The 14013-nt window shown below is 37.7% G+C and overlaps 1 protein-coding gene across 1 annotated transcript in view; it reads right to left on the bottom strand.

Annotated features, from left to right (window-relative positions):
• Positions 1-264: 264 nt before the first annotated feature.
• The window catches only part of TRMT61A (tRNA methyltransferase 61A), a 47539-nt gene continuing 33790 nt past the window's right edge, over positions 265-14013 (bottom strand). The window contains exon 4 of the mRNA XM_015813239.1: positions 265-847. Coding sequence (XP_015668725.1) covers positions 519-847 — 329 coding nt within the window. The 3' untranslated portion in view covers positions 265-518. The remainder of the gene's footprint in view (positions 848-14013) is intronic.

The following is a 14013-nucleotide window of genomic DNA, read 5'->3' as shown; positions in this document are numbered from 1 at the left end:
TTGCTGACAAGAGTTTGGTACATGCCTTTCTGCACTCTGAAGCTCTTTTTGGGTATGAATAAAAAACATGTTTACTTCATATGATGTGGTTTTTAATAGCCTTAATTGAAAGCCACACTAGACTTGTTTCATATTCTTCTTCTTTTTTTAAAAAATAATATATTTCTAAAGCAAATATTCAGGCATGAAAAAAAAAAATCTTTATGGCTAACCCTCTTCGAGGGAGAAAAATGTCAAAAAGCAACACACACACACACACACACACACACACACCTGTGACTTTTACTTTGTAAATTCCAAGACGCACCTATCAGCTATTAGTACATCATCTATACCTGACAACTAGGCAAGTATTGTTTCAGAACAACAGCACGTTGCCAAGGCTGATCTGGTTAGTGCTCCTGCCTAGCTATTTAAACAAAATATCAATCTGACTATATATGGAACTGCTCTGGAAGCAAAGAGCTGGGAAAGTTACATTCAGAGGGTGCATAGCAGAAACACTCTCAAGCCTGTATTTAAAATAGGTTTTTAGTAGCAAAGGTCAAATAACCAGTGTGACCCACCATTTCCTTAAGTGGCACACCGCTCTTAAATTGTACAGTTTCCTGTGGAAGATTTGGACACAAGGCATCTTCATTTGATAGGTTGCCTCCATCAACCCCAGTGCTGGAATTACCATCTGCTGTTTTTCCAAGATCAGGGATTTGCAAGCTAATTGTTCGAACATTGTACACTCTGAGCAGGATCTCTGAAGTAGTGATTTCAGTAAAGCCGTGTTCCTCCAAAGCTAAGCAGGTCCTTTGAACTTGCTCGATGCAAGGGGAAAAGGAACATATGCGTCCACCTACAACGGAAAAAGGAAGATTGTGAATGGAAAACCAGCAATTTTAAGAATTTCATCTCAATCTGAGTTCCTATAATGCTATTTAAAGCACATTTCTGTGAACTATTTATTTCCAAAGGAGATTCATTAAAGCCAGTGGGATCATTCTTCTGAAGTAAATTATATAATGACTGTAGTTGCTGGTTTATATAAAAGGAGAGGGAACCTTGAATCCTGTACATTGCAGATGGTTGCAGGGATAGTTATATGAAATCTACAATTTCATGCATGGAAAAACTTCCAACAGAATCAGGAATACACAGAATTTAAATATTTAGTTTGAACTGCAAGCCTACACCGCTGGTCTGGTAATAAGACTCCACAGAACTTAATTGCACTTGCTGTTGAATAGATATTATATGTACAGTACTGAACCATCAATATACTTCTGCATCAGCTCTATGTCTTGTGTACCTGACTGCCTTATATAGACAAAACTGGAACAGTTTGTACCTTTTTCTTATGCTTTGTCCTTAATTTCTGCTCCAATTCTTAAATTCTTCACACAGATATTAGCAGCTCATTAGAGACAGTGACTTTCTCACAACACCCTTCTGTGTTTTTTCTGAAAAGCTCCTAATATCAGGTTTGAATAAATAGTGACGATATATTTGAACATACAAAAATCTTTTCTGCTGGGTAAATTATTTGGAGCCAGAGGAAGATGTTAAATTTGGCTCTCTGTTCACAGTGCTTATTGACAATAGCATCTCTTCAACCATTCTGTCCAACTAAACAAAATGTTCAAATGAATTTCCATCAATCTAATATGGCTTTTTTATTTTATCTTGGCAAGAACAGCAGCACTGCATAACTTTCTTTGCCTTTGTGCAAATCCTGACACTCTTTTATGGAATTTTCAAAGCTGCCTGTTTTATTATCAGTGGCATATATTTTGTATTACATAAAAAGTCTCCTTCAAATCAAGTGTGACTCCTACCAACTTCACAGACTGGACTGGGTAGTTTTCTTGGCAACAATCCAGATGTTGTTTGCTATTGCTGTTTGCAGGATGTTTCTTTGACTTCCCAGTTTACAGATCTGGACTTTTTTTTTGGGGGGGGGGAGGAATGTCTCCCATCCAATATCACTAATCTATTCTAACTCTGTTTTATAATTTTGTGAAGCTGGATGTTCAATCAATCATGTGAGCCTATAATCACATCAGAAGAAAGCTCATTTATATAAGATATGTACAAAATTATTTTCTGGAACTAAAAATGTTTGAAAATTGACAAGAGTTTACATGTGCATGGCTGGGTTCAAAAAATGGTTTCTATCTCTTTGAGGAAGAGTGTGTTGCCCCCACCTTTCTTGAAAAAGGTGGTGGTGGACACTGTCTTGAAGAATCAGCCATATTGGTGAAACTGCTATTCATAGAAGTGGACTATGTGGATATTATTAGTCAGGTTTCAGGTCTGGACAAATGATTGAAACAACATTAAACTTCTGTCAGGACCTAGATGGAAAGGGTGTGCCCCTCCTGGTCCGATTAACAGGGTTCAATATTATTGATCATGGTATCCCTCCAACCACTTGCACGGATTAGGGTCACTGTTATTTTTTATTCCATTTATACCCCGCCCTTCTCCCGAGGGACTCAGGGCGGCTTACAGGTAAATAAAAACAGTACAATACAATAAATATCTCTAAAAGCCAAATTAAAATATATATTAAATAACCTGTATTAAATTTGATATTATAAAATCCCTTTAAAATCCCTATAAAATCCCCCCCTAGGCCAATCCCGCTTGATGGAAANGAGCGTACCGGTCGATGGGAGGCAATCTGCGGCAGAAGACGGTCTCGAAGATACCCAGGTCCGATGCCATGGAGCGCTTTAAACGTGGTAACCAACACCTTGAAGCGCACCCGGAAGGCCACCGGCAGCCAGTGCAGCTCACGCAAAAGCGGTGTTATATGGGAGCGACGAGTCCCTCCCAACACCGCCCGCGCGGCCGTTATGAGGTGGCTCTACAGTATTTTGCTCCTATCTGAATGGCTGGCTATTATAATGTGTAATGGGAGGAAGGAATAACTTTGAGGAACAGGAGGAAGAGTTGCAACCAAGACAATAGTCAAATAAAAGAAATCTGAATCCTGGGCAGAAATGTAATTTGAAAAAGCGTCTCAGACATGATTCCCCCCCGCTAGTTCTCATGAAAATAAAGGGAAGGAGGGGTGAAGCACATTTAGACTTGCAAGATACTGTTACTGTAGCTTTATAATAAAAAGTGGTATTATTTGGCATGTCTTTGGTTATAAATTTGGTCTACCTTGGTCAGCTGGCATACTGGGAGAGCACTTATAGCATCTGTGGTTGCTCCAAGGTCGAATATTCCAGGGCTTGGTGTTTTCTTCATTATTATTCAACATCTATATGAGGCTACCGGGAGAGGTAACTGATGATACTCAATTATACATTGCCAACCCAGGCTCATCTAGAGAACAGGTAGCTGACTTGGGACTCATATCTCCTGGCTGAATGGCAGCAGAAAATAATGGTTGCTGGACCTCTGTTTAGTTCTGGATAGCACGGTAGTTACAGCCTTACTTACATCAGAATGTCTTGGTGATGGTAATTTATGCCCAGACCATTGCAACATGGTCTATGGCTGGGGTGTCATTGGCAGACTATTCAATCAGACTGCAAGCATGGGAAACCTGAAATGTATGGATGCCCTTGGGGTAAGAGGGGAACACATGTTCTCTTGGAAACAATTGGACAAGAGTCACAGGAGCCCCCAGCGGTTTAACAGTCAGAGAACGAAATTTAGGAAGGACCCTCCCTAATGAATCAAGCAATTAAAAATGGTAAGGGAAGTTTCTACTTTCAGATTTGCAAGATTCTGTTAAAGTAGCCTTACAATAAAGTAGAATCAGCTCATCTAGTCATGTTTCCTGCCATAAATCTTGCGAGTCTGAAACTACAAACTTCCTGCCATCACTTTTAAAACTTGATCTATTAGAGCCGGTGCTTCCTAAGTTTCTTTCTATGATTGTTAAATCACTGGGGGCTGCTGTCTCTCTCATCTGATTGTTTCCTATACAGCATCTCTTCCCCTTATTCTGCAATTACAAAATCTGAGACTGCAGAATTACACCTATCTCAAGGCCTTTCACTGGGCTTCTGGATCCAAGGGGTAATCTTACTCAGCTTGATTCTGTTTGTGTTGACTAGACATTTTAAGTGGATTTTCTCAAGATCCCTCTCCTATTAGAAGTAAAAGAGATATGGGCTGGAAGGTAGGCTTTCTCTGTGGTGACACCCGCATAATGAAGTATACTACTTGATTGCTGTGCTGCTGCCTATATATGAATGATCTCCAAGATGTATCTGCCCTCTTCTTCTGTAATTTTGGAAAGCATTAAAATATACTTTTCAGCAGACTGTTGACTTCTAATGATGAACAATGGGCAACTGTTTTTTGACCAGTATGTTTAGTATTTTAAAGAGGGTGAGAGTAATGTTATTAGTCTATGTTGGTGGTCTTTATTGGTGACTTAATACAACACCCAGAGTTGGTTGACTAGGATAGTACAAAAATGTGGTTAATAAACAAAATGTAGGAGGTATTCCAGGGAAATTATTACTTTTATAAGTTCATTAATGTTAATTTGATTGCCAATGGGTTATGAAAGCAAGACCAATAGCTCATTATTAGTGTTCCTAGTTCTATTCATTCCTCTGGTAATTTAGTGCAAAAAAAAAAAAGACAGAAGATACAAAAATAAATAGTTGATAAAGTCTTTACCAGAAGGTTTACATTATGCAGTAGAACAGAATTAGAGGAACAGGAGAAGAAACTGTTCTTGGGGGGGGGGGATATTAAGATTAATTTTGTTCACTTTCTTATTTTTACAAACTTAAGTTTATTTTGTCTATTTTTGCACCAATTTGAAAAAAGAACCTGCTTAAATTATAAGCATTTATATACATTTTTCCTAAAAGGAACCTGTACATATTACGGTATTTTAAGTTCAAAAAGGTGTCAGTTTTAAGCATAACTACATTTCAGACTGTACAGTAATTTCAAAATGCTAATTACATTCATATTAAAATGGTAACTTTCCATCCCTTTTGATGACAGGCTAGATGTAACTGCATTCTGCTTAACACAGATGTGCAGAAGAAAGTATTAAGTCACTCTAGAATGCAGTTGAAGGATCTTTTAATATAAATAATATAAAATAAAATATTTTAAATTTAAGTTCATTTTCAAAGAGAAAACAGACAGCCAAGACTGGATTAAACTATTATATTTTTAAAAGAGACATGCTTTGTTTTATTTGACAGCACAGCATTTAAAGATCTGTTCCTCCAAATCCTCGGTCTAAATCAGATTAGACCAAAATAGGACTCCAGGATTCTATCGTTTTATGACTTGGCTGGAGACAGGATATTTCAAGTATGACGAGCAATAGAGCAGAAAGGCCAAAGTACAAGAGAAGCAAATAAAGATAATGTACTTTATGGAACAGGATATATTTCTAACATTTAAGGAGCCACAACAGAGAATTGATTTTTTTCTGGCATATATTTTCACAATTTAAATTTTGCCTTATCAAATTATATTTAAAACTGATTGGTCCACAGACAAATGCACTCAGATATAAATAACTTCTTTTCATCCTAGAGTAAGCAAAATTACTAAAAATATTAAGACACATATATACAAGAAATATCAGAAGATTAATTACGGGACTCCAAAGGATTGATTTAATTCTTTACTTTGTCTCACACAACAGATAGCCATGGGTGGACTGTAAAGCGGCATATGAAGAAAGGAACCTCAGCTTTGCTCTAACAAATGGAAACTTTGACCCATATTCTTAATCTGTTCCAGAATGTTCTCCTATCTTCAAACCTTCATTTTCCCACTTTTCATTCGCTCATGCAAGTTTATGTATACTTTGACTTTAGATTTTTTTTAAAAAAGATACCTATTGATAGTAATAAATAGTTGTTTGTGTGTGTATGTAATTTCTGTAAAATTCCATAAAAGAGAAGGTGATTTCACACTGAAAAAGTTGTCATCCACTTCTTTAGAAAGTGGCTATAATGAATCGTACCATTATGAAAATGTCAACAAGTCCATTTTTGTTGAATTTAATAATAATGCCTGTGTCATACAAGTTTTGTTATAATCTAGAACTCATCTTACTTATGGTACAAAATGTACATCCAAAAATCCACAAATCACAAAATATCCCCATCATACTAAGACCTTGAAAAAAGATGCCATTTGCAAAACATGAGAATTTTCCTATGCTTAATTGGCACACAAAGTGTGGAAAGAAAACAGCAGGACAGGGTCCAGATCCAACTAGCCACTGAGTTGGAGATTTCCCCACCTCTGCTGAAAATTCATAAAATATAACAGCAAATGCACCATCTTTTCTCAGTGATTTTTAAAAATATGCATCATGTCAGCTATCTAGCGTAAGATCGCTATTTCTTCTTCTTTTATTTATTCTCAGATAACAGTTCCTTCACATGTTCTTGGAACCTTTTTCCCGAACTACCAGAGGACTGGAAAAGACCTGAAGTAGTTCCCATCTTCAAAAAAGGGGGGAAAAAATGAATCCAGGAAACTACAGACCTATCAGCCTGACCTCAATACGTGGGAAGATTCTGGAAAAGATAATGAAGCAACGAATCAGTGAACACCTAGAGGCAAACAAAGTCATTACCAAAAGCCAACATGGGTTTGTCAAAAACAGATCATGCCAGACAAATCTTAATGCATTCTTTGACCAGGTGACAAAATAAGTGGACCAGAGGAATGCTGTGGATATAGTTTACTTGGACTTCAGTAAGGCATTTGATAAAGTAGACCACAACCTACTACTTGATAAGGTAGAAAAATGTGGGCTAGACAGCATCACAACCAAATGGATTTGTAGCTGGCTGACCGGCCGTACTCAGCATGTGGTCCTCAATGGAACTGCATCTACATGGAGGGAAGTGTGTAGTGGGGTGCCCCAGGGCTCTGTTGTGGGCCAGTGCTCTTCAACATCTTCAACTATTTGGATGAGGATAACTCATCAAATGTGCAGATGACACCAAGCTGGCAGGAATAGCCAACACTCCAGAAGATAGGCTTAAGATATAGAAGGATCTTGACAGACTTGAACATTGGGCGCTATCTGACAAAATGAAATTCAATGGTGAAAAAAACAAGGTTCTACATTTAGGCAAAAACCAAATGCACAGGTATAGTATAGGTAGTACTTTGCTCAATAGTAGCAACTCTGAGAGGGATCTTGGAGTCCTAGTGGACAATCACTTAAATATAAGCCAGCAGTGTGCTGCAGCTGCCAAAAAGGCCAACATAATGCTAGGCTGCATTAACAGAGGGATAGAATCAAGATCACGTGAAGGGTTAATACCACTTTACAATGCCTTGGTAAGGCCACACCTGGAATACTGCATCCAGTTTTGGTCACCACGATGTAAAAAAGATGTTCCTGACAGCTAGAACAATTAATCAGTGGAACAATGTGCCTCCAGAAGCTGTGAATGCTCTAACATTGGAAGTTTTAAAGAAGAGGGTTGGACTAGATGATCTCCAAGGTTCCTTCCAACATCATCATCATCATCATTATTATTGTTGTTATTATTATATATATAAACTGTTGTGGACCACATTTTACATCACTAGATATAATCCCCTAGCTCATTAAAAATTGGAAGAAGGTGTAGCTAGGCCTGGAGATCCTGAAGAAGAGACAGGATCTAAATCTAATAAACAAAAAAAATGGATGCTGTTGGTTGGTAAAGGGGAACAGCTAAGAAGGAAACAAAAAAGATCAGAACACATGTTCTCCAGCAGCAACCCCAAGAGAAGCAGGGTTTAACACCAGACAAACAAGCAGAAAATAATATCCTAATCAAGGAACTCCAAGGACAAAAATATACCCCTACCAATATGGGCTGTGCAAGCTACTGAATATAAACGAGGAATAAATCCAACACTGATGATGTCACCTAGTTGCGTAATGAAATGTCCACAAGAAATAACCAAGGATTCAGCAGATTACTCTGCATTTGGAGGAATGTGTCAATTTAAGAGAATGGTATGTATACATTATACAGAATAATCTCCTGTCCTTAGATGAAGAATTCAGAAGACTTTAGCTTTCTAGCCAAGAGACCTCCCATTTTTCTGACCATATAAGCTGACAAGAGGCATCAACTGAAAATCCTCCCCAAGGTTAACAGATCAAGCAGATAAAAGAGTAGTTTAGCACAAATATTGTTGAGCCAGACCTATTTACAGACAGTTTTATTTATCATTGTAATGGTCAAGACCTTTTAAACAGGAGGAATCTTGCTTGTAAATAACTCAGCTTTCTCTGAAATTCTCTCTGCCTATCCCAATGTCACCTCTGCAGTACAGAATAGCAAACTGCAGATTTACTCAGAAAAGCATGTGGCCAAATCACATGATGGAATTAAAGGAGATGCTATCTGCCAGAAAGGCAGAACGGTCGTGATCGTGGTTATGATATAGCATCTCTGTAATACAGGCCTTTTGACACAATGGGTTTTAATGGGGGGTGGGGGAAACAAAAGGAAAAGAAAAATAACAGTGGGTGTGGTGTAAATTGTTTAGCTGCTCTTCCCTTAATTCCTTTCCAACTCTGCCTTGCTGCTGAATCCTCTAATGGAGCAAAATCCCTTACAAAAGACCGTTATGTAATCCAAGATAATAATACAACCTGCCTGCTAAAAATATAGTATAATAGGGGTACTATATTGGTTTATATCTAATTCCTCCTTTAAAACAGGAAGAGAAAGATAAGCTCTGCATCTAAAAATGCCATGGAAAAAGCAGAATGATTCACAAGTTAGGCAGAATAAGGAAGCACATTTTGGGACCCACAATTTGGATACTCCCTACCCCCCCCCAAAAAAAGTACACGACAAAATGAGAGTACTGGCTGAAACAATTCTGGTTTTCTCTAATCTACTGCACTTCAGATGCATTGGAATTACAGTATAACTTGCAGAATTCCTAGGCAGTCCATTAGATGCAGTTCTGCCAATGTGAGGAAGCCTGTTAAATAAAAGCCAGGAAAAATATGTAGGGATGTGGCGTGTGTTTATGTGCTTATATGTATAGAAATATTTGCTTTCTTTTTTTAAAATGCCATCCATAATGTAGAAGCGTCACATTTAATTCATTTCTCTGTTCCAGGATTCCAGTAACTCATTCTTCTGAGAATACCAAACATGCCTTATTGAAAAGTGCGGATAAAATAGTACTTTTATATTTTGGTCCTGAAATCGAGGATTATACATATACATTTTCTGAGACTGCACTCTATTAAAATTAATGAAACAATTAATGAATTTTTAAAAAAAACCCCTCCTTCTCTAAGAAACAGGGCAGTGTACTTCCTCTTCCATGTGTCGTCTTCACAACAATCCTTTGAAGTGGGTTAGAATAAAGGATGGGCCACTGGTCCAAGGTCATCTGGTGAACTTCTTAGCTAAAGGGGGATTTGTCTCCTGTGGTAGTCTAGTATTCAACCGATACACAAATTCAAAAAAACAATGGCTACTTTAAATTTTTATTTGAGATTAAATTTCATAAAATATTAACAGAACAAACAAACCTTACCAGCTGAGCTGTAACAGTCAAAAAGATACTTCTGACTTTTTTTTAAAAAAAAATATTCTTTTAATAAAAATAATTAAATAGGAAGGGGACATGCAAAGCAAAGTATCAGCTTCTACATTATGTTTTATTTATGGGAATGGCTCCGAACCACCTAAATATTCCCCTGAATTAACTAAGGAACATCCAAGAAGGCTGGTTCATTATGTGGTATAACTGTTTTTTTTTAACCTATCAGGCAGAACATAGCACCTGTTTTTTTAAAAAAAAAAATTGCACCCAACAAAATGCTAACTATACCCGTCTCCAGAAGGTTTCCTAATTCTATGGCAAATCATGTAATGTCTTTAATGTCTCCTCAAAGATGCAATGAAGATGCACTTAAATCTAAAGAAAGGCATTCTCAGAAGACAAAGATTTCTTGGTTCTACCAGGAAAAGGTACTAGAAAAGAGATTGTTAAATGGAGATTGTCGGTAAAAGACAATGGATATCTGAGAAACATTATGGAATTCAGCCCTGTACGAAGCTGTCACTGAATAATTAATTCCATTTCTGCTCACTTGGTTATAATGATACTACATATGCAATGCTTAGATCTACTTAAGAATTAAAACAAACAGCAACATGGAATATCTACTTATCATTTATCATGTGCCTTTATATCCAATGATGCTCTTTTCCCTCTAAATTTGTTTCCTACTTCCTTCATCCTTTGCTCTTAGTCACTGCAGAGGCTGTTGGTTAAATTTTTATATCCAGAAAATAAGATGCAGGTCACTGACTGCAGTCATTAAAATCACCAAACATCTGGAACAGATATTTCTTGCCAATCCAAACTGTTGGCGCTTCTGCGACGCCTGGTGCATTTTAAAGCAGTACAGAAGGTGGGGGATCTAATTAACAAATCACAGCTAACAAATAATATATTCAGGAGATTTGCCACAAACGGATGGTGGATGTTGCTTTTAAAGCAGAAGCTGTAAAAAGCAGGGGGCGGGGAGAAGGAGATGCTCTAATTCTTGACATTTATGGAAGGGGAGGGGGAAGGCATTGTGAAATGTCACCTCACAATAAACGCTTTGTACTCAGAGAAAGCGCTGGGAAGACATGAGAGCAACTTACAATGGTTTCCAACAGGCTTTTAAAACATTTTGTGTTCAATGGTTTATCCTAGAATGCAATGCACTGATGAAAATAAAATGGTGTCTGGTGATATGCCACATTCTAGATAAGGAAAACATAGACATTTCCAATCTTTAAAATTAAAGAAAAACATACACGAGCTGTTGAGATGTTCTTCCTAGGCCAGGCTGCACAAATCATCTGTATCTTAAGTTTTTTTTTAATTATTTGATGAATCTACAAAACCTTGTATGCCACTATAGTTAACAGATTTCCCAGCTGGGAACTGGTTTGATAACAATACTAAGCAATCTGTAAAAAAGAACTGTGGTTTTCATTTCTGAATCACATGCCACAGAGTTCTCAAGTACAAAATTTAGAGTAATTTAGTTTGCATCTGTATTGTTATTAACATAGAATTTAATGGATATTTTAATATTGTCAAATATTGGCTGTCAACATTATAAAGATGCTCGAGGCACATTTTGATGCAGTTTTGCATTAAAATGTAAAATATGCTTAAGGATGTATGAATTTAAATATTTACCATTATGTATTATTAATAATGACAACTATTTGTTCTTCAATGATATTTCCCAATAATTCTCAACATTGCATTACATATCTGTATCTTACAGAGCGCTATAGAATCATAAAAATATCTAAAAGAATGAATAAAGAATAGCGTTGTTCATCTAAAACAACACTATTTCTCGTCAAAAATTAAGAATTCAAGTGCCCCATTCAATGACTAGCTAACCTTTTCTTTCAGTTTCAGAACAGGGGAAAACCTACCCTCCTTCTAATTAATTCATTTAAACCCTGAACTGTTCTAATCAACAAGAAATATCTCCTAAAGTTCTACTGAAATTTATCTTCCTCTAAGTCTTAAAACATGAGTTCTGGAACAGAAAACAAAAACAAATGCTTGGTTTGTATTATGGGTAAGCCCTTAAGTTATTTGAATAGGAGAGCTATAAGCAAAATCAACAAGAAATGTGGAGCATAAGTCTACTTTTTGCTTAAAAGAAAAAAAAATTCCACTAACATTTGTCAGGACAGTAAAGGAAATTTTCTGTCCTTGAGAATGTTGGTGTACAGTTCCTGCAGGACTGATTTCCACAACAGAGATTCCCTAGGGAAGCCTATCACAGGAACAAATGCTTAATGAGAGCGATGTGTGCTGTGTGAATGCCAACCCACCTCCTCTTCAAGTGGCTCCTTTGAGTGTTTTTTCCTCCCTTTCCAAAAAAACTAGCACCACACAATTTGTTTAATGAGATCTGTATGTCAGCCCAAGTTGATATAATAATTATCTCAGATTAGTCTTGCTCACATTGGAAGCTGTGTGAGCCTTTTGATCTGAGGGAGCTGCCTTTAGGAATAAATGCTGTATCTAGAACTGTTGTGATGGAAAGACGGGAAAAACCATAAGAGAGTCTGAAGAAATTCTTCCCTCCTACATCCGTTCAATGCAGGGGGCAAATTATTTTGATGGAAATGACTAAACTGTCAAACTGCCTATTTCTTAGGCTGGAGAAAGAGGTTAGGCAGGAGGCCAGTAGACACTCTGATTTTGAGTTTGTGCAGAACAAAGTGGAGAACCAAGAAGGTGAAGAAAGAGGAAACAGCACTAGAAAAACATGATGTGTTTGGATAGCCTGCTTTATACAAAAACTGTATCAGAGTCTCTTGGTAATTCATAAATTACCATACGCTCATTGTTTCTTTCACAAAGCACAGAGAATGCTGTTTTGGAATTGCTGCGGTTGTGCTATTGTAGTATCAAAGTTTTGCTTCAACACTTCTACCATGAGAAAAAAACCCTGGACTTCTGAAAATATTTATTATTTTATATTTAATAAGTATTTATTGAATATATTTTTAAAAACCATTTTTCTCCACTTCATTTTTTGTCACTTGTAAGTCTGGGGTTTTGCTTTCCAGTTTTTCAGAAACTCAAAACCTGGAATGAAACATGGCTAAACAATTATCTGGTGAGCTTGAAAGAAAAGAACATATACAGGTAGTTCTTAACTTATGACCACAATTGAGCCCAAAATTTCTGTTGCTAAGCAAGACAGCTGTTAAGTGAGTTTTGCTCCATTTATCACCTTTCTTGCCATAATTGTTAAGTGAATCACTGCAGTTGTTAAATTAGTAACATAGATATTAAGTGAATCTGGCTTCCCCATAGACTTTTCTTGTGAAAAGGTCTCAGAGGGTGATCACATGACTGCAGGACACTGCAACCATCATAAATATATGTCAGTTGTCAAGCGTCTGAATTTTGACCACTTGACCTTGGAGATGCTACAATAGTCATAAGTGTGAAAAACCATCAAAAGTCACTGTAACTTTGAATGGACACTAAATGAATGGTTGTAAGTCAAGGACCACCTGTACAATATATTTGAGTTTTGGATGTGTTCAGACATAAACACCACTTTTTCTTGAAAGTTGTATTAAGCATTTCAGGAGGAACAATAAACACATATCTAGGATCACCCATATAGCCTATACAACAGGGCTTTTCAACCGGTGGTACGCGTACCACTAGTGATATGTTGGTACCTGGCAGGTGGTATGCATACGACAGGTTGAACAGCACTGTAAAAAAAAAAGTGTAAAAGTGGATGAGGTGAAGCAGCAGCAGCGCCGCACAGGCTTGTGGGAAAGTCAGCTGGAAGTGCATGTTGCCTGGGTCCTACTGAGAGCCCAGGATCAAAGCGCACAGTTCCAGCTGATTGGCGGCAGCCTCACACAGTCTTCGGGTGGAGATTCAGCTGGAGCTGCGCATGGCATTGCCCATCTGGGTCCTGCTGAGAGCCCAGGATCAGCCGCGCAGCTCCAGCTGATTGGGGGTGGCAGGCGGTCTCACGCAGTCTTTAGGCAGATATTCAATTGGAGCTGTGCAAGGCATTGCCTGGGTCTTGCTGAGGGGGAGAGAAGAGAGGATATAAAGGGGGGTGAGAGAAGAGATGATATAAAGGGGTGAGAGAAGAGAGAAGAGATGATATTAAAGGGGGTGAGAGAAGAGATGATATTAAAGAGGGTGAGAGAAGAGAGCATATAAAGGGGGTGAGGACTACCTGTACTTTATCACTTTTTTCGAGTTTTTTTGGTCAAGTTTTTGACACCTTGCTAGGCGACTGGTGGTACTTGAATATTGCCATATTCTAAAAGTGGTACAATCGGTGAAAAGTTTGAAAAGCCCTGCTATTCAAGACCTAAGATCCTATTTCAAGAATATGAATCTCATGGGCAATGCTCCAGGAAATCATCCACTCATCTCACCCTATTTTCAAGAGAGGCCTTCAGAATCTCGCAGACTTGCTTTGTGTGGTTGCCATCCGTTGTCTACTCTAGACCTTTG

Source organism: Protobothrops mucrosquamatus, unplaced genomic scaffold (assembly GCF_001527695.2).
Source record: "Protobothrops mucrosquamatus isolate PMUCROS unplaced genomic scaffold, P.Mucros_1.0 scaffold145, whole genome shotgun sequence".
Classification (NCBI taxonomy): domain Eukaryota; kingdom Metazoa; phylum Chordata; class Lepidosauria; order Squamata; family Viperidae; genus Protobothrops; species Protobothrops mucrosquamatus.
The sequence above is the reverse complement of the archived record's forward strand: the minus strand, read 5'-3'. Positions and strand labels throughout refer to the sequence as shown.